At 60.4% G+C, this 20188-nt stretch overlaps 2 protein-coding genes across 7 annotated transcripts in view; one reads left to right on the top strand and one right to left on the bottom strand.

The window, feature by feature from the left end:
* The window catches only part of PPDPF (pancreatic progenitor cell differentiation and proliferation factor), a 169762-nt gene that overhangs the window by 59819 nt on the left and 89755 nt on the right, over window positions 1-20188 (top strand). The gene's annotated exons all lie outside the window — the stretch shown is intronic.
* Window positions 1-20188, bottom strand: part of KCNQ2 (potassium voltage-gated channel subfamily Q member 2) — a 68336-nt gene that overhangs the window by 16110 nt on the left and 32038 nt on the right. For 4 of the 6 annotated variants that reach the window (XM_050746458.1, XM_050746457.1, XM_050746460.1 and 1 more), the window contains exons 6-11: window positions 18650-18760; window positions 17772-17867; window positions 13653-13747; window positions 11419-11448; window positions 8951-9019; window positions 4479-4508 (exon numbers count right to left, since the gene is read on the bottom strand). In XM_050746458.1, the coding sequence (XP_050602415.1) occupies window positions 4479-4508; window positions 8951-9019; window positions 11419-11448; window positions 13653-13747; window positions 17772-17867; window positions 18650-18760 (431 nt within the window). The remainder of the gene's footprint in view (window positions 1-4478; window positions 4509-8950; window positions 9020-11418; window positions 11449-13652; window positions 13748-17771; window positions 17868-18649; window positions 18761-20188) is intronic. The other 2 variants (XM_050746459.1, XM_050746456.1) reach the window with 1 other exon arrangement.

Below are 20188 nucleotides of genomic sequence, written 5' to 3'. Positions count from 1 at the left end.
CTGGCTCTGTCGCCCAGGCTGGAGTGCAGTGGCCGGATCTCAGCTCACTGCAAGCTCCGCTTCCCGGGTTCACGCCATTCTCCTGCCTCAGCCTCCCGAGTAGCTGGGACTACAGGCACCTGCCACCTTGCCCGGCTAGTTTTTTGTATTTTTTAGTAGAGACGGGGTTTCACCGTGTTAGCCAGGATGGTCTCGATCTCCTGACCTCGTGATCCGCCCATCTCAGCCTCCCAAAGTGCTGGGATTACAGGCTTGAGCCACCGCGCCGGGCCGGAAGCACATTTTAGGGAGAAAAACGTGCAGCTGTCCCACTTCGCAAACCAATCAGTGACGTTTGGCCACGCCAGCCAGGCCCCCAGCTGGAGATGGGTCTCGGGTTACTCAGGAGGTGTGGCTGCCGCTGCAGGCGTGGCTACCCGGGGGTTCAAGGGCTCCCCTGAGGATAGTCACGTCGGGGCTCGGTGGATCCCCTCAGTGCAAAGCCCTTCACCGGGGCAGCCCCCGCTGGGCGTTCCTTAGAAAAGGCTCAGAAAACTTGGCACGCTTTCCCAAGAATCTCCCCGAAAGCCCTGGCGATTTATCTCTGCATCACAGTATGCAAATGATTAAGCAGAAAATGAAAGCAAATCACCAAGAACGACAAGAACCCTTCCTTTTCCCCGCCCCAGCCACCCCCACCCGCTTTGCCGCTGCTTCCTGAGACAGCACTTCTCAAACGAGGCGCCCCAGGAACCCCAGCGTGACGACGGCCTTCCACTCAGAACACACAGGCTCTGGGAAGAAAGTGTCCCGCCTCCTGCCTTCTTGCACACGCGTGTTTAGACACCAGCGTCCCTGCATAAACCCGCTGGCAGCTCTCCACGCGGCGTCACGGACACGGCTAGCTCCAGTCATGGCAGCACTCGGCCACCCGGGTAGCTGAGGGCTCCGGACCCTTCCGCGAGCCCCACCGGCCTGCAAGACCCCAAGGACGGGTGACCAACTTCCACCCCAGCCCCCGTGCCGGTCCCGCTTTTTAGGTCACAAGCAGCTTTGGGGTCCCCAGGCACTAAGGGATATAGCAAAAGGCCGGACTCTGTTTGCTGGTTAACCACGAACGCGAGGGCGGGACGGGGCCCGACGTTCTGGCTGCTCACAGAGTCTCTCCACTGTGGCCACCGAAGCCACGATGACACCCAAGCCTTCCTGGAAGGCAAAGACCTCAGACTCCCACCAGCGCCACCAGGGTGCCCAGGCCCAAGCACAGAGCCCCTGCCTGGAGGGCCCCAGGAGACCTTCGCCACCCCGGGGAAGGAGCATGAAGGAGGCAGAGTCCCACTTCCCCAAACCTCCCAAGGTCTCCTGTTTTGACCCCATCACGATCGCCTTGACCAAGAGGCCCCTCCCGGGCTGCCCCTGCCACCCAATTCTGCGATGGAATCGTCCTGTCGCCACACTGAAGCCCTGGCTGTCGCCACCAGGCACCTGAGACTCGAGAGTGAATCTCTAATCGTGCCCATTTTAATGCACATTATTTTAACAGCCACCCGTGGCTGGCAGCTCCTGAATGGGGCAACGTGGTCTGAGAGCCAGGGAGAGCTGGTGGGGAGGTGCTGCAGCCACAGCCCCCCAAGACCCCCAAAGTTTTGTGGGGGGCCCATGCAGCTGCACCTCACCCTGGGGTCTGCAGCTGGCACTGGGCTTCCTACCTGCCCCATCAGCCACAGGGAGCTGCACACTGTGTGAGAAGGCGCCGTGACCCGAGGCCGGACAGGCAGGCGAGCCCGAGACCCACAGATGCTGACCAAGACCCGACAGGACAGACAGGCACCAAAAACACGCGGACACTTGTGCTTGAGAAGAGGAGGAGGAGCCCACAGGCATGAGGGAGCCCACACAGGCACGAGAGGGCCCACACAGGCACGAGGGGGCCCACACAGGCACGAGGGGGCCCACACAGGCACGAGGGGGCCCACACAGGCACGAGGGGGCAGCTGCTGTTGGGGGCTCCTCCAAGCACGGGGGCAGGAGGCAGTGAGATGCAGGATGCGACAAGACAGCACAAGTCAGAGCCGCCGTGGCCACAGAGACCCCCCAGGACCCCCCTGGGGCAGCACAGCCTGAGCCCCCCACCTTGCCACAGAGACCCCCCTGGGACCCCTGCCCCGGGCAGCCCAAGCCCCAGCCTGCCTGGCTCCCCACCCAACCCCAACGCAGACGCCTCCTCTGACTCCAGCACAGCCCCAGTGGTCCCTACGGGAACCGAGCCCCCGCCAGCCGGGTCGCTTGCCACCACATGCCTGTGTTCCGTGCTAGGATGGGGGTGAGGGTCTCAGCAGTGAGTGAGGGTCCCTGTGTCCACACCATCCACCTGCCAAGACCAGCTGACACCAGCGGGGTCCTGCCATGTGGGGTGCGGGCTCCACCTCCAAAGGGCAGGCAGAGGCACGGGTCCCACCGGACTCACAGAGCCCAGGTCGGGCAGCAGAGGGGCACCAGGAGCCGAGCTCTCCCTCAGGCTTCACAGAGCAGGCCCCTCACCCAGCAGCCCAGGGACGTGGCAGGTAATGATTGCGGAACAACTTCCTAAGCACAGCCCTGCACTGGACAGGCTGCGGCGGCCCCAGGCCAGGGAACAGAGACGCCACCCCATTACCTGACAGGTGAGCACCCCAGGACGGGCAGGGAGGGCCTTCAAGGGCAGAGACCGCTCCTCCCTCCCACTGCACCCCAGGCACCTTCCGGAAGCCCCAGACCCAGCAGCCCCACGTCCCTCACCACAGGCGTCCCAGGAGGAGGGCCGGGGCAGGTGGGCGCTCGCCCATGGGGGAGGGCATGGGAGGCACAGGCAGGCAAGGACCCCCGGACACATGGGGAAGAGACGGGGGAGGGGTGGGGAGCCACAGAGCTTACCGGAGAGCCCGGAGGCTCCCGCGTGTCCTCACCTGGAGTTCGCTTTCAGGGCCAGCACCTCATCCCCAAAGAGGGCAGACGAGAGAGGGGCCCAAGAAGGGCAGTAACAGGGATTAAAGCGCTTGGGGGCAGCGGGTGTCCAGATGGGTGGGGTGGAGGGCGGGAGGGAGAGAGAGAAAGAGAGAGGCTGAGACGAGAACGTGGAGCGGCCGGGCGGGGGGCGTCGAGCACGAGGGCCCTGAGGCACGGGGCATTTCCGGCGTCGCTCTCAGCAAGGGCATGGGGCCCGGCTGCGCGGAAGCCTCTCGTCCACCTGGGACAGCACCGAGGTTCCGCCCAAATCACAGGCGAGGGTGCCCATTGTGGGGGGCACGGTGTCCATCCCCACAACCACTCCCAGCCTCAGGGCCAACAGCAGGGGCGGGGGAGGCAGTGACAGGAGAACGACGCGGCCCCGGCAGTGGCAGCAGTGGGGGGGCACCAGCAGAGGCCGTGCTGCCCATCCAACTCTTTCTGGGCCCTCGTCCGTTTTCTTAGCCTCTGAGAGGACGAACGGGCCCCTAGTGGTTCTCTTGGTTGGTTTGGGCCGGAAGCATTGCCCATCTTTCCAGCTCAAGGCACTGACCGTGACCCCCCTTCTGTGGGATGTGGGGTGGCTGGAAAAACGGAACTCAGCCCCACTCCATCTCCCCACACCCAAGCCCCCCAGTGTCTCGCCAGCTGTCACCCTGTCCAGGAGGGCACGGGCGTGAAGCAGCCAGGCATCCATCTCGGACTCCAGGTCCGAGGGGCCAGATTTACTCTGCAACATGTGGATGGGGCTGAGAGAAGCCTGGGACCTCCTCAGGGTGACGCATGGGGGGCTGGGGCTTGGCAGACATAGAATTCACTTGTGAAATGATCTTGATTTTCTCTGTCTCCATCCTTCACCCCTTACACGAGTCCTGTCTCCAATCTGCCTGACCCGCAGAACCTCAGGGGCCCGGGAGAGGGAACCAGGCTGAGCACCTGCACCCTTGGCTCACCTTGACCTTGGCAAACAGGGAGAGGAGGCTGGCCAGAATCTCCACCCAGGGGCGCGAGGCAGAGAGGATGTCCCACCCTCCCCGGAGGACAGGGGGCCCCTGGTCTGTGCCATGTGCTCCAGATACTCCCGACCCAGAACAGCGGGAGGGAAGGCCAGAGGCCCACTCGGAGCTTCCACTCCGGCCGGCCCGACTCAGGCCAGCTGTGAGCTTAGGCTGTGTGCCTGCGGCTGGAGGGAGTGCGCTAACAGAAACCCCTGCCTCCGAGAGCCCTGGGGCCAGACTTGTGGGCGGGGTGGGGGATCCCCCCGAGAAGCCACCCAGCTGCCCGGATCCACAGTGCTGCAAAGTAAAACCGAATCACTGGGGAGGGGTGAGCAGGAAAAGTGATTTAAGGGCCCACATCACCGCCAGGCGGGGGTCTGGACACAGTCACACGGTCACACACGGAAGCACACACGAGGCCCTCACGTCTCCACAACAGGTTGTGCCAACGTGTGGGAGAGAGACCAGACGGTTGTGTACACGGCAGACACCAGGGCAGCGGCGAGGGGCACTGACCTTGGAGACGGCTCCGGCGGGGGCTCCTTCCTTCAAACAGAAGCAATAGAGAGTTAGTGGCCGCCCGCTCAGCACCCTTGAGGGTCCCCTAACCAGCCCAGCCCCCCACAGTCCCATGGGCCAGGGGCTGCAGGGGAGGGGGTCTCAGAGAAGGCTGGGCAGGGGTGGAGCTGGCTCACCCACCCCAGAGAGCCCACGGCCCCAGGAACGGGCACCCCAGGGCCCATGGCGGCAGCTCTGAGAGGAAAGAGGGACTCCGCCGGGGGCTTCTGCTCTTCTGACCTGGGGGTCACTACCCCCCACATTCACGGACACTCATTTTAACCAGAACCACACCAATATTAATAAAGTTCCAAAAAGTACATGTTTGCTGAAGAAAGCTCCGCAAGGGAGTTTAGTTTACAATCAATTTTCGAGACAGACTGAGCTGCTCCGACTCTTTTTCCCACGCTTATCCCAATGGAATGATTCTCTTCCGCACGACTCTCCGGGGTGGCTCCATTGCGCCACAGTCAGTGAGCCCAGGGTTTGTGCCACCAACCAACTGTCCCGGCCTCGCCCTGCAGGCAAAGCTGTCTGGGCCTTCCGGCGTCTCACTTGGGGCTGTTTCTGCTGGTAAAGGCATTGCAGATCGAGTAGAGATCGGTGGATTGTGATTCGGCTCATCCATGGGGAGGCCCCAGCGATCTCGTCCAAACACCTGGGCTGGTGCCCCGGCTGGTACGCCGTGTTACAAGCAGGTTCTTTGGTGCACTTCCAAATACTTCATGTGGCAGGGACCGTGTTGCCGTGCTCTCGGGGAGGGTCCCTCATCGCCTCCGTGCTCTCGGGGAGGGTCCCTCATCGCCTCCTGCAGCTCCCGGTGGCCCAGGTGTCCTTGGCTTGTGGCTGCACCACTCCGTCTCTGCCTCTGACTCTCCATGGCACTCTCCATGTCTCTGTGTCTTCCCCTCCTCTACCTCTGTAAGGACAGCTGTCACCGGGATAGGGCCCATTGGGATGATCCAGGGTGATCTCATCTCAAGATCCCAAACTCAGTTATAGCTGCAAGGACCCTCTTCCCAAATAAGGTCACATTTGCACATTCTGGGACATTTTGGAGACCAGCATTCAACCCACTGCAGTCCCCCAACCCCCCAAAATTCATGGCCGTCTTATGTCCAGAATACACTCACCCCTCCCAAGATCCCCCAAAGTCTCCACCCTCTGCAGCACGGAATCTGTGTCCAAAACCTCATCGAACTCCCATTTGTTGGCCGGGCGTGGTGGCTCACGCCTGCAATCCCAGCACTTTGGGAGGCCGAGACAGGCAGATCGCCTGAGGTCAGGAGTTCGAGACCAGCCTGACCAATATGGTGAAACCCCATCTCTACTAAAAATACAAAACTTAGCTGGGTGTGGTGGCGGGCGTCTGTAATCCCAGGGACTCGGGAGGTTGAGGGAGGAGAATCACTTGAACCCAGGAGGCAGAAGTTGCAGTGAGCCGTGATCGTGCCATTGCACTCCAGCCTGAGTGACACAGGGAGACTCCGTCTCGGAGAAAAAAAAAACAGAAAAAGAAATCCCATCCATTCAAAAAGTCCCAAATCCCATCATCTAAAGTCATGGCAATCACTTAAATCAGGTGTGTGTGAGACTGTGGGTGTGCACCAACCTGGGGCTAAAGTCCTCCGTGCACGCACCTGTGAATCTACAAAACAAGTCATCTGCTTAAAACATCAACGGCAGAGGCCGGGCGCGGTGGCTCACGCCTGTAATCCCAGCACTTTGGGAGGCCGAGACGGGCGGATCACGAGGTGGGGAGATTGAGACCATCCTGGCTAACACGGTGAAACCTCATCTCTACTAAAAAATACAAAAAACTAGCCGGGCGAGGTGGCGGCGCCTGTAGTCCCAGCTACTTGGGAGGCTGAGGCAGGAGAATGGCGTGAGCCCGAGAGGCAGAGCTTGCAGTGAGCTGAGATCCGGCCACTGCACTCCAGCCTGGGCGATAGAGCGAGACTCTGTCTCAAAAAAAAAAAAAACACATCAACGGCAGGACCGCCCTTCCCACTCAGAAAGGGAGAATGACAGAGGGGCCACCGGCCACCACAGTGGGCAAACTCCACGTGGCACAGCTCTGGGGACGCTCCTTGGGGGCTCTCGGCCCCACCGGCCTCTGCGGGAGCCTCGGCGTCGCTCTCCGTTTCCTGAAGGGCAGCTTGTGTTCACAGCTGAGGACGCCACCGGCCTGTTTCCTGCCTGCAGACTCCCGGAAGTTCGATGCCTTCTTACCTTCGTCTGACGCTGTCTCTGCCCATCTAGTTTATGCTAGTATGAAACTCCCCAAAACCTCCAGGGCCTCCTGAATATGTCACAGGGCGCGATGCCGTTAGACAAGAGGCCGCCCTGCACGTCCTTCCCGGATAGCTCCATCTTCACGCCTCTGTAGAGACGCTGGAGGCTGCGGCCGCACACCTGGCACCTTATGAGGCTGTCTGGCCACACCTGTGGGCTTCTCGCCAAACCAGGCTTTGCCAACAGTGAATCTCCTAATTTAAGACCCTTTGCAAGCTGGACAGGCTGAGCACCTCCCAAACCTTCACGTTCTGGTTTCTTACAGCAGTTCTGCCCTGAATGCTTTCTTCTTCTTCGTTTTTTTCTTTTTTATAGTCTTTTGGCGGATCGGCCAGGTGCCATTCCAAATCTCCCTCTTTCCTCTCTCACTTTACTATGAGCAGCAGAAACAAATTAGGCTGCACCTTCCACACTTTGCTTGGAAATCTTCTTGGCTCAATATCCCAGTTCATCACTTAAAAATTCTGCCTCTGCCCGACAGCAGTGCACAGCCTGGCGGATTCTCTGCCACCAACAACACAAGGACAGCCTTCCCTCCAGCTTCCAATAGCTGCATCCCCACTTCCTCCTGAGCCCCACCATCTCTTCAGGACACCTCAGTTTCTTCCAGCCTGCACCTCAAAATATGTCCAAAATCTCATCTAAATCCCATCAGTTCAAAAAGTCCCAAATTTCATCATCTAAAGTCATCAGAGGCCGGGCACGGTGGCTCCCGCCTTTAATCCCAGCACTTTGGGAGGCCGAGACAGGCAGAGCCCTTGAGGTCAGGAACTTGAGACCGGCCTGGCCAACCAACATGGTGAAACCCCGTCTCCACCAAAAATAACAAAAATTAGCCGGGCGTGGTAGCAGGTATCTGTAATCCCAGCTACTCAGGAGGCTGAGGCAGGAGAATCGCTTGAACCCGGGAGGCAGAGGTTGCAGTGAGCCGAGATCGCACCACTGCCCTCCAGCCTGGGTGACAGAGCGAGACTCCATCTCAAACAAAAATAATAAATAAAATAATAAAGTCATCAGAATCATTTAAATCAGGTGTGTGTGACTCTGGGTGTGAAGCATGCTGGGGCTGAAATCCTCCACGCGTGGACCTGTGATTCCAGGAAACAAGCCCCCGCATCACGCAGTTCTGAAGTCGCGCCCACACTTGTAGGTGTTTAGCACAGCAGCACGCGGCTCCCGGGATTAAAGTCTGGATTCACGTGCTACAGCTCCTGTAACTAAGTGCCGCCGGAGTGTACAACAGACTTTTGTTCTTTCACCGTCCCAGAGGCCAGAGTCCAAAACCAAGCGGCGGGCGGGCGGGCGGGCGGACGGGCAGGCGGGCAGGGCCTGCTCCCTCCAGCAGCTCCGGGGAACGCTCCTTTCTGCCTCTTCCAGCTTCTGTGGCTCCAGGCAGCCCTCGGCTGGTGGCCACATCACTTTAGTCCCTCTCCATCCTAGTTGGCTGTCTCCTCCATGTGTTTCCCCATCTCCCTCTCCTTGTAAGAACACTGATCGCTGGACTCGGCCCGCCCCGAAAATCCAGGATGATCTGAGATTGTCCTGACAGGTTCCAGGACAGAAAGGTGTCTCCAGGAGGCAGAGACCAGCATCCAACCCACCAGAAGCTCCTGCCCCACCAAGGGCTTTCCGACACAGAACTGCATGAGCACGGCCCTGGGCCTGGGCAGGCCTGGCAGGTGAATGCGTGGTCCACGTCTCCCGCTCAGCAGGCCCTTCTGCAACCTACCTCGGCGCCCGGCACTCTGACAGCCGTGGGCTTTGGGCCGGAAGGAGAGGCAGCAGGTGCCGCCGGTGCCTGAGTCACCACCAGGCCCTCGGGAGGATGCAGGGCCGGGGGTCCGCAGGGCCGGGACACTTCGTGTCATACGACCCACACACCTGGGTCCCACGTCAACCTTTGCCCCTCCCTCTCTGCCCGTCCCCCAGACCAGCTGCCCGTCTGGGGATGGAAGTCCAGACCAGGTCAGCAGACACGGAAAGAGAAAGCACCACCATCACCAAGTCCAGCGTCCCTGTGCATCCCAGCTCCCTGGAGGCCCCGGGGCACTGTCCGGGGCGAGTCTTCTGTGGGCAGCCGGGGCCCCCAGAGGACTGAAACGCCCACCCGCCCCACCGGGAGCTCCCTGGCTGACCTGAAAGCAAGTCCAGATTTACTCTTGAGGTTCCTCAGCAGCTCCAGCTGATTCAACGGGGGGATGAGTCTGGGGGAGAGGAGAGGGGAGTGAGCGTCTCACCCGCCCGAGTCCTGGGACACCTCCCTCAGCTTGCACAGCTCCACCGGCCGACGCCTGCGGTGCCAGACACCCGGCAGCGTGTGATGTGGTCAGGCTTTCAGGCAGCTGCCCACTGGGTCCTGGGCTCAGGCCCACCTCTCCTGGGCAGTCCCAGGAGCCACCTTCGTTCTCTGGCTGTGCCTGGGGCCTTGTCAACCAGCAGGGACAGCAGAGAGGAGGGAGGAGGGAACAGGCCACCCATGCAGCCCCAACCCTGCAGCCTGGAGCAGGTGGAGGAGGGCGCGCAGGTCGGGGGAGGCCCTACTCCCTGCCCCCCTTCTAATCCCTGAACATCCCAGAAGGACAGCACCCGAATATATTTAGGGCACCGGCCTCTCTCTACACAGCCACTTTCTCTGCCAAAGCTGGAGGAGTTGGGAGGTGGGGATACAGAAAAGGATTTTGCTTGGCAAAGGGAATCTTATTCTGGAGTCTATAGGATGAGCCCAGGCTCATCAGGCCCAGATGCCCAGCTCTGCTCCAAGCCCCCTTCCCAGTCCTGGTCATACCCACCCCCATCTTCCTGCCCTGCCGCCCACAGCCACCAGCAGGACCAGGTCCGGGTCCCCTGAAGCCCCCCAGGTGAGCGTGCAGGCGCCTCCCCATGTCTGGGTAGGACGTCCCCCTCTTCACCCCCCCACCACTCCCCCCCACCTCACTCCGCCTGCTCCTCACCGCCCGTGCCCTCAGAGTATTCCAGCTAGCCTCAGAAAAAGATGCCCTCCTCGGGAGCCTCTGCCCCACCCGGCTCCCTGACCCACCCCTCCGCCTCCTCAGCCTCTGCTCCTAGGCCCCGCCATCCCGTCCACGGCCTCTTTGTTCCCTCTGCAGCCCCAGAGGTGCCCCCCAAAATGCTGGCAGGAGTGGGGCTCCTGTGAGCCCCCTCCCTCCAGAGGGCAGTCCGCTGTCCAGATCAGAGCAGGAACCCAGGCGACTGGTGAGCTGGTGTTGTGGGCGCAGCAGAGCCCAGGTTGGCTGGAGTCTGTCCGGGGGCCACAGGTGGCTCCCCACCTCTCCTTGGCGGGACCCACACGCACACAGGCCCAGATGAGAGACACACACGTCAGCCCTCAGAGCCACACAGGAGGCCATGCCTCGAACACACAAAGCAGCAGCGCCAGGGCAGACAGGTGGGCAGCATGGCCAGGGCAGGACAGGGCTGTGGGACGAGGGCGCAACAAGGGGAGGGGGCGGCCCTGGGAGAGAGCAGAGGCTGGGGAGGGGGCAGCCGGCTTCAGCGCCAGCCACCTGGCCCCAGGGGCGTCAGGGCCTCTGCAGACATTGGAGATGTCTTATGGCTGAGCATGTCGGGGGCAGAGGTGCCGGGGACCCACCACTGCCCAGCATCGCACCCACTTCCCTTCTGGGAATGGAGGGTCAACATTCTAACAGTTCCCAGGAAGGGTGGCCAGGTCTCTCCTCCAGGATGGGTGACTGGCCCCTGGAGGAGTCATCAAGGGCTTCTGTGCAGGAAGCCCTCCCAGTCCATGTGGGGAGCGGCTGGCCCCAGGCTCTGCAGGGCGGTGCCGTCACAGAGCACAAGCTTGCCCACCCGACAGGGAGGGCCCTTCGTGCTGTATGGGGGTGAGGCTTCCCATAGCGGCTCACTGCCCTCCAGTTTGAACAAACAGCCCTGTTTCCCGCTCTCAGCAGTGGGGAACGCACAGGGGTGGGACGGCCCAGAGCCTTGGGGTTCCCCTGTGACACCAGGGCAAGACTCAGGAGAAACTTGAGTCCAGGGCAGAAGACCCTGAAGCAGACCCCTGAGGTGAGCTGCCCGCAGAGGCCACCCCGTGAGCCACGGTGGGACAAGGACCATGGCCGGCCTGGGGGTCCTGGCCTGGGAGCACCTTTGGCCCCAGATGGGTGCCCAGTGCCAGGGTGGGGGAAGCCCCCCATCCACCATTCCTGCTCTGCTCACAGATGGGGCCCGTGGGGTGGGGATGGAGGCACGAGGGGAGCCAGGCCGGAAGCAGGACAGGACAAGACCACAGGGGACACAGGCAGGCCGGCAACAGGAAGCAGCGGCTGGGGGCAGGGACATGGTGAGAAGGGTGGATGGGCCTGGGGAGGGCAGGGTTGACACATGGGCTCCAGGGAGGGCAGGGTTGGCATGTGGGCTCCAGGCAGGGGAGGGCCCAGGGTGATCGGGCCGCCCAGCATGGGGCCACGCAGGGCAGGGGTGCAGGGATGCTCGGTGGGCGGGGACAGTGGTCACTCTACAGACTGGGTGGGCTGTGGGGCTCCGGGGGCTTGCCTGGTCACAGTTCCAGACACAGAATGAGAACCACACACACACACAGGGCTTCTGTCCATGCATTTCCTACCTGGAGGCCCCGTAGGTTTGAGTTTGCGAACTTTCAAGTGTTTCCACACACACAAAGGGAAAAGAACGGAAAATTTCAAAAAGAACGGGATAAGAAAAAGAAAATGAAACAAATAGTCGAGGAAAGTAGGGGAAACAATAGAACAAAGAAAATTAGCACAAGGGCTGCTTCTGTCCCCGCCCTGGGCTGAGAGAGGCCGCTTTGCAGAAACAGGGGCATGGCCAACATTCCTAGGAAAGACGGGCAGGGCCAGACTCCTAAGGTCAGGCTTCCAGGAGGTGCAGGGGGGATGGTGCTGAGGGAGGGGTCGGGGCAGACCCCGGAGGGCAACTGCAAACATCAAGGACCACCAAGGGCTCTGGCACCCTCCTCCCAAGTGACACCCTGAAAAGGCAGGTAGCAGCTGAGGATGGCCATGGGTCTGTCCACCCTTGCCAACTCAGGATCCTCAAGAAGAATCCTGGGCCCCACCCCAGCCTAGAAGTCCCATCCACACTGTGCACCTGCCCCACCCTCAGGGAAGGCTCTGCTCTCAGGTAAGTCTCCACCCACAGGGAAAGCTCCACCCTCAGGGAAGGCCCCACCCACAGGGAAGGAAGACCCCACCCACAGGGAAGGAAGACCCCACCCACAGGGAAGGAAGACCCCACCCACAGGGAAGGCTCCAGGCTCAGGGAAGTTCCCACCTACAGGGAAGGCCCCACTCACAGGGAAAGCTCCACCCTCAGGGAAGGAAGGCTCCACCCTCAGGGAAGGCTCCAGGCTCAGGGAAGACTCCACACACAGGGAGGACTCCACCCTCAGGGAAGGCTCTACCCACAGGGAAAGCTCCACCCTCAGGGAAGTTCCCACCCACAGGGAAGGCTCCACCCACAGGGAAGGCCCCACCCTCAGGGAAGGCTCCACCCTCAGGGAAGTTCCCACCCACAGGGAAGGCCCCACCCACAGGGAAGGCTCCACCCTCAGGGAAGGCCCCACCCTCAGGAAGGCTCCACCTTCAGGGAAGGCCCCACCCCCAAGGAAGGAAGGCTCCACCCTCTGGGAAGACCCCACTCTCAGGGAAGGCTCCACCCTCAGGGAAGGAAGGCCCCACCCACAAGGAAGGAAGGCTCCACCCACAGGGAAGGCTCCACCCTCAGGGAAGGGAGGCCCCACCCTCTGGGAAGGCTCCACCCACAGGGAAGGCCCCACCCTCAGGGAAGGCTCCACCCACAGGGAAGGCCCCACCCTCAGGGAAGGCCCCACCCACAGGGAAGGCCCCACCCTCAGGGAAGGCTCCACCCACAGGGAAGGCCCCACCCACAGGGAAGGCCCCACCCACAGGGAAGGCCCCACCCACAGGGAAGGCCCCACCCACAGGGAAGGCTCCAGGGAACAGAAACCCCCTAGCAGCAGGTGAGGAGGGCGCCTGAGCTGGGAAGTCCCCGGGCTCAGTTCCCCACGTCAGAGCAGAGGGCGGGCGCGCGGGCAGGGTGGTGCCCACATAGACGGACTGGAGGGGTCAGGCCCACGTGGACCAGGAGAAAGGCCCTCGGAACCCCTCATCTCAGACCTTAATTTAAGCAAGAGCTAGGCACCGAAAATCCCAACTGGCTGCCACCTGCCCTTTTGTAAAACAAACAAACACGGGAAAGCTGCCCTCCGACCACACAGGCTCACAGGACCTGCTGGCACTGCCTCGACTGGCACTTTTTAGGCCCCCTTCTCTGCTGCCCGAGGGGCTCCAAGGTTGTCTGTGTGCTCTGTCCTGTTGGGGGACACCTGGGACCCCCAGGATAATTTGAGTCTCCTGGTCCGAAAGCCTCACTGTGAGCCGGGGTTACTTTCCTGCCCCCCACGCAGGAGCCCTAGGTCCTTGCTGGGGGATGGGGTCACAGTGCTGGTTCCACTCATGAAGCCTGGGCACCTCGAGCTGCTGGTCCAGAGCAGCCCGGGGAGAGCTGTCAAGCTTCCTGGGGAGCGTCCTTGCAACGCACACAACACAGCATGACCCATGGCCAGGACGATAAAGCAACGGGGGAGGAAATGAAAGTGAAAAGAAAGCCGCAGCTCTAACACAAAGGGCAGAATCAACGCCTTGAAATAAACCACACACAGAACTCCTTTGTGAAAAATACATACATTTTAAAGAAAAAAAATCAATCAAAATAATGAACAACAAAAAGTGGGGTTTAAGAACAAATGGAAAACAAAAACGAAACAGATGCGTGGTGGCAGGTGCCTGGCGGCGGTACCTGTACATGGGCACGGTGACCGTGCGCTCGTAGTACTGCCACGTGGAGTGCAGGTCTGTGCGCGAGAGGTTGGTGGCGTAGAATCTCCAGGCCGACTGCGGAGGGAGAGACGAGGCGGTTGTCAAGGGGCAGGTGGTGAGGGGTGCGCCCAGGAGGGCCAGGCATGGAGGGAATGGGGCAGAGAGGACCTGGGACACCCATGCTGTCAGCCCGGCACTCAGGACTCTGGGCCAGCAGGCTGGGCCCCAGTGCTGCATCAGCCCCACAGCCTCAGTTTACCCCCTGCCGGACAGACAGGCAAGACCGCGTGTCAGACGGTGGGGCCTGAAGGAGGGGAGCGGTCAGGGCTTGACTCGGGGCCCTCAGATAGTTCGCAGGGAGGCTGCGTTCTTTCCTTTCCATGACTCTCGCCTGGCCCCTGGCGGTTATCACCTGTCCTGGGTGTTAACCTTCCTGCCCTCCCTGTTGGGCCCTGGGCAACCTGAGGCACTGGGGGTATGGGTAGGGCCAGGGACCCCAACCTCCATCCTCCCAGGGCGGGGACTCAGCCTGGCTCGGGGCATGAGCCTGTGGGTTAGACTGAACCTTGCCTGGCTGGATTTCCATTCTCTATGCCTTTGTTTTGTTTTGTTTTGCGGTGCTGAAATAGACATATCCTAAAGTTCACCATTTTAGCCATTTTAAAGTGTGCGCTTCAGTGGCACCTGCACACGCAGTGCTGCGTGACCACTGCCCCTATCTAACTCCACACTTCTTCGTCGCCCCCAAAGAAACCCCCTACTACCCCCCACGTCCAGCAGGCACTCCTGGTTCCCTGGTCCCCCAGGCCCTGGCCACCGCCAGGGTGTACGGGGCTCCACGGACTTCCCCGCCCCGGGCGTTTCCTGCCAAGGACATCGCAAGCTGCACGGCCTTCCCTGTCCGGCTCCCTCCGCTGAGCGTGACATCCCCAGGGCCCATCCTCGTCGTAGCAAGGGGCAGCGCCCGCTCCTCCTCATGGGAGGATCATATGGATAAATCATATTCCGTTCATCCATTAATAGACATTTCAGCTGTGTCCACTTTTTGGTTCCTATGAGTGGTGCTGCTGTGACATTTGTGTGCACGTGTTGGTTGAAGGTCTGTAGAACGGCTGGGCTACGGGGTAACCCCACGTTTCCGAACTTTCTGAGAAATAAACTGCTTTCCCGGGTGGCCGCATCGTTACATTCCTCCCAGCAGGGGGCCCAGTTTCCACACATCCTACGCTTGGTTTCCCATTGGTTAACACGTCAGCCACCCTGGCCAGGCGCCGAGGCTCGCCGCACCTTGGAGGCTGAGGCAGGTGGATTGTCTGAGCCCAGGAGTTCAAGACCAGCCTGGGAAACATGGCAAAACGCTGCCTCTCCTTTAAAAAAAAAAAAAAAAAAATTAGCCAGGTATGGCGGCGCACCCCACAAGGAATTCCTTGTCAGGACTGCAGCAATCCAGACGAGATGCTGTAGGAGGAACGCTGGCCCAGCAGCGGCATCTCCACCAGTGAACGGACGCCAACTCTGGTTTTCAGCCTCCAGAGCCAGTGAACTCTGTTTCCAAGCAGCTTATGTGAACTTCTCAGCCCGGGAGAGCTTCCCTGCCCCTCCCCCTCCGGCACACGGGCAGCCTGCCACACTGGTTCATCTCTGGATGAGAGCTCCCCACCCTCCGGCCACAGTGGTTCATCTCTGGTTATAATCCTTTCTTCTAATTCCCAAACACATTGGACACATTTGGAGATATTTTTTCTGGTTTTTTTTTTTTTTTTTTTTTTTTTTTTGTCGACAGAATCTACTCCAGGTGAAGATGCTGTGAACAGTGTTGAAATGACAAGAAGGATTCAGAACATTAAATAAACTTAGTTGGTAAAGCAGTGGCAGTGTCTGGGAGGACTGACTGCGAGGCTGAAAGCAGTTCCACTGTGGGTAAAATGCTATCCAACAGCATCGCATGCCACAGAGAAATCTTTCGTGAAAGGAAGAGTGAATCGATGTGGCAAACCTCATTCTTGCCTTATTTTAAGAAATCGCCACAACCACCCCAGCCTTCAGCAGCCCCACCTCATCAGCAGTGGCCGCCGGCATCGAGGTGAGACCCTCTGCTGGCACAAAGATTACAACTCGCGGAAGGCTCAGGTGATTGTTAATATATTTTAGCAATTAAGTATTTGTAAGTGAAGGTACGTGCAGTGTTTTACTGGTTTTTAGACATAATGCTACTGCACACTCAGGCTACAGCATGGTGTAAACATAACTTTTTTTTTGAGACGGAGTCTCACGCTGTTGCCCAGGCTGGAGTGCAATGGCACGATCTTGGCTCACTGCAACCTCCGTCTCCCGGGTTCAAGCAATTCTGCTGCCTCAGCCTCCTCAGTAGCTGGGATTACAGGCATGAGCCACCATGCCTGGCTAATTTTTTTATATTTTTAGTAGAGATGGGGTTTCACCATGTTGGCCAGGCTGGTCTCGAACTCCTGACCTCAAGAGATCTGCCCACCTCGGCCTCCCAAAGTGCTGGGATGACAGGTGGGAGCCACGGTACCCGGCCTGTAAACATAACTTCCACATGCACTGGGAAACCACGAAATTCGTGTGACTCACTTTATTGCCGTTATCTCTATTGCAGTGGTCTGGAACCATGGCTGCAGGACCTCTGAGGTGTGCCTGTGGAGAGGCCCAACGGTGCTCTGGAAATGTGCACCAGCTGCTGTTAAGAGTGACCTTCGAGGGGAGCAGGGCGCACGGGACCCTGGGTGCTCAGGTGCTGCCTTTTCTGGCACTGTTTTAACCTTTTCACCACATGTACGTGGTCATTTTTTAAACCATCAATAGTGGAGTGAGAGTTGGGGGCATTTTTGTTCTTCTTTATAATCTTTTGCATGAAAATAAATGGCTGTTTGTAGTTTTTATAGTGGAAGATAAATACACACCTTAAGGTGGGCTGGGCCCAGAATTTCTCCAAGACCACGAGAGGCACATCCCCTGCTGTTGCCACCGACACTCCATGGCTTGTGGCCATGTCTCCAGTCTCTGCGTCTGGTCACACTGCTTTCCCCTCCTCTGTGTCAAATCTCCTTCTTATAAGGATGCATGTCATTGCATTTAGGGCCCACCTGGTGTAACCCAGGCTTATCTCCATCTCAAGATCTGCTGTCTGAGACAGGAGATAGCCTATAGCCACATCCAGCTGGCAGGGACCTGGTCAGTTCTGAGGGTCCAGTGGATGGAAGACTTTGGGGAGGAACTGTAAGAATGGCTGGTCCCAAGGGGGTCCTGCTGTCTGTCCATATTTTCTTTTTTTATTATTTTTTATTTTTTTGAGATGGAGTCTCACTCTGTTGCCAGTTGGAGTACTGTGGCGTGATCTCCGCTCACTGCAACCTCCGCCTCCCTGGTTCAAGCGATTCTCCTGCTTCAGCCTCCTGAGTAGCTGGGACTACAGGTGCACGCCACCACACCCGGCTAATTTTTGTATTTTTAGGAGAGACGGGGTTCACCATGTTGGCCAGGATGGTCTTGATTTCCTGATCTCGTGATCTTACCACCTCGGCCTCCCAAAGTGCTGGGATTACAGGCGTGAGCCACTGTGCCCAGCCATTGTCTGTCCATATTTTCAAGGTGGCTCAGGAATTACTTGTGGATGCCAGAGTGGTCACTGCACCCTACCTACCCCCAAATGGTGGGACGGGGCTGGGTGGGGTCCGGGCAGGCATCATCGGGGCCTACAGCCAGCATCAGGGGGCAGACGGGGTCAGGCACTGACTCTGCAGCATGTGGGCTCTGGGAGCCTCAGCCCTGCAGCTTCCGAATGGGTGCACTCGCCTCCCAGGGTGCGGTGGAGAGGACCTGATGGCTGGGCCCCAGCGCCCACACAACGCAAGGGCCACCCCAGCAGCATCTTCACACAAACCACCCTGTGCAGCCTCAGGGGTCGGAGCCATTTCTCAACACACACACTCGCATCCTGGCTCCTTCCACACATTCCCGCAGAGGGTGAGGGCTGTGGCCCCATCCGCAGATAGGGCAATGCCAAGGCCCTGGCGGCCTCTACTCCTGGACAAGGTGGGACCAGGACGAGGGCTGCGCTGGTCCCCAGGGGACTCACCTGGATCAAGCCTGCAGCCGGGTTCCGCCTCTTCTCAAAGTGCTTCTGCCGGTGCTGCTCCTGAACCTTCAGGGCAAAGCCAGACCCCAAGATGCCCTGCAATTTGTCAGGGTCAGGCCACATCCCAGGGACCCCCACACCCCAATTCATCAGGGTCAGACCACGCCCCGGGAACCCATGTCTCCCACCTTCATCAGGGTCAGACCCGTCTCCACTGATCCATACCTCCCCCACCTTCATCAGGGTCAGACTGCATCCGGGGACCCGCGTCCCCACAATCCATCAGCACCAAGAGGAAAGAACCCACTGGCTTGCAGGAGACATGGCAGGGCCCACACTGAACTCAGGGTGGCCTCTCCTTCCCTTCCACCCGGAAGAGTCTGCATACCCATCTTGAAGGGCACACAGTGAAGGAACCACCGGGGCCAGCCTCTCACCGTGCACCAGCTGCCCTGCCCTGCCCTGGGGCAACAAAGGTTGGCAGGGCCCCTCCACCTTCCTCTGAACTGGGTGGGCCTCACTGCGTGGAGACCCACGAGGGAGCTGTGTCACCAGCCGCCCTGCCCCTGGTCACAAGGACGTCCTGCTGGGCCCCACTCAGACTAAGAGGGGCCACCAGTGACTAACAGAGCCCCTGAAGCTACAGCCACAGCCCTGGGCATGCTCCTGCTAGGGCTGGGGAACCCCCCACTCCAGTCCTCGGGGAACAAGGCCTCTGACCCTGAGCTGCCACCTCCAGCTCCTGGGGGCTGTGGACCTGCTGGGAGCCGCTCCTGCCCCAGGTCCCACCCAGGGAACTGTGCCCAGGGGCCTGTGGTTACCTGGGGAGCCTACAAGACCTCGTCCCCCTCCAAGGCAGGCAGGGCAGCTGGACTTACTGCAGGAAGCGCGAAGAAGGAGACACCGATGAGGGTGAAGGTTGCCGCCAGGAGCCTGCCGTTCCAGGTCTGTGGGTACTTGTCCCCGTAGCCAATGGTGGTCAGCGTGATCTGTGGGACCGCAGGCTCCGGTCACATGAAGGGCCTGCTCACACCCCTGAGGGCAGGCTAGACGCCCGCAGGCGGCTCAGGGCTTGGGCTGGGACAGATGTGGTACCACTCCCATGTCACCACCCACACAAGGGCCCAGTGAGGCCAGGGTTGGGGTCGGCCGCCCTTCATCCCCAGAGCCCTCTCTCCTCTTCCCCTACAGGCCAGAAGCAGGGTCCAGCCAAAGGCTGTGTCCCCATCTCACATCGAGAACCAGAGGCCCAGTGACGTGACTCCCACGAGGCTCGGCTAGGACGGCAGCCCTCGCCCATCCCCGCCGGGTGGAGAGCGCAGCTGGGGAGGAGGGAGTGCCGAGAGGGACCCAGAGGAACAGGCGGGGCGTGCAGGGGGCTCGCTGAGCCTGACCTGAGCTGAGGCCAGAGGAGGGGGTGGGCGGGAGGAGGCCATGATGAGAGGCGGGGGAGTGGTCCCCACCGGGCCATGGAGGGGTGGCTGCTCCTGGAGCAGGGACCCCAGGGGTTGTGTTTAGAGTTTCTCTAGGGGTGGTGGGCAAGGGGGCGGTCGGGCCAGGTTGGGCCTCCCCAGGGGTCCCAGAGAGCCCAGGAGCCCCCAGCTCAGAGCTTGGGTGAGGGAAAGTAAAGGACGGACACGTCTCCAAGCAGCTCTGACAAGAGACGCCCGTGCCGGGGCCGAGGAAGGCGGGGCAGGTGCCCTGCACTCAGTGCTGGACATGTGGGGGCCGCAGCCCACCCCCCTTTGCCAGAACCGCATGCACCACAAGCCAGGGGGCTCAGGACAACCGCACAGAGGCCACTCTGGCTTGGACGAGAAGGTGGGCCCGGGACAGGCCCTGGGAGGGCAGGGTCTTAGACAAACAGAGGGAGGGGTCGAGGCCTGAGCACAGACAGCGGGGCCGGGAAGGGGAGACCTCTCCCCAGGACCCGCAGCCCCACCCCGGGGAGTTTACCCCAGGCTCTGAGGACGCCGCTGTGTGGTCTGAGGACAGGGTGGGCCGGCTGGGCCGCGCCCGCTCCACACTGAAGGAAGCCGCAGCCTGGCGCGAAGTAGCACCTGCACTTGGGGGCCTCGGCTGCCGCCACCATGCGGAGTGCACAGAAGGCTCTGGGAAGGAGGCTGCCACATGGAGTGGGCGGGAGGTTGGGCGAGGCCTGGACCCAGAAACCTCTCCTGGGGAGACCAAGCCAGGACCTCAGCCCTCTACACAATTTCTTTACCAAAGGAGGCATTTTTTTTTTTTGGTTTGTTTTTTGTTTTTTTATTTTGAGACAGAGTCTCGCTCTGTCCCCCAGGCTGGAGTGCAGTGGCGAGATCTCGGCTCACTGCAAGCTCCGCCTCCCGGGTTCATGCAATTCTCCTGCCTCAGCCTCCCAACTAGCTGGGACTACAGGTGCCCACCACCACGCCTGG

The sequence above is a fragment of the Macaca thibetana genome, chromosome 10 (assembly GCF_024542745.1).
Source record: "Macaca thibetana thibetana isolate TM-01 chromosome 10, ASM2454274v1, whole genome shotgun sequence".
Taxonomy (NCBI): domain Eukaryota; kingdom Metazoa; phylum Chordata; class Mammalia; order Primates; family Cercopithecidae; genus Macaca; species Macaca thibetana.
Note: the sequence above shows the minus strand (reverse complement) of the source record. Positions and strands in the feature narration are given on the sequence as shown.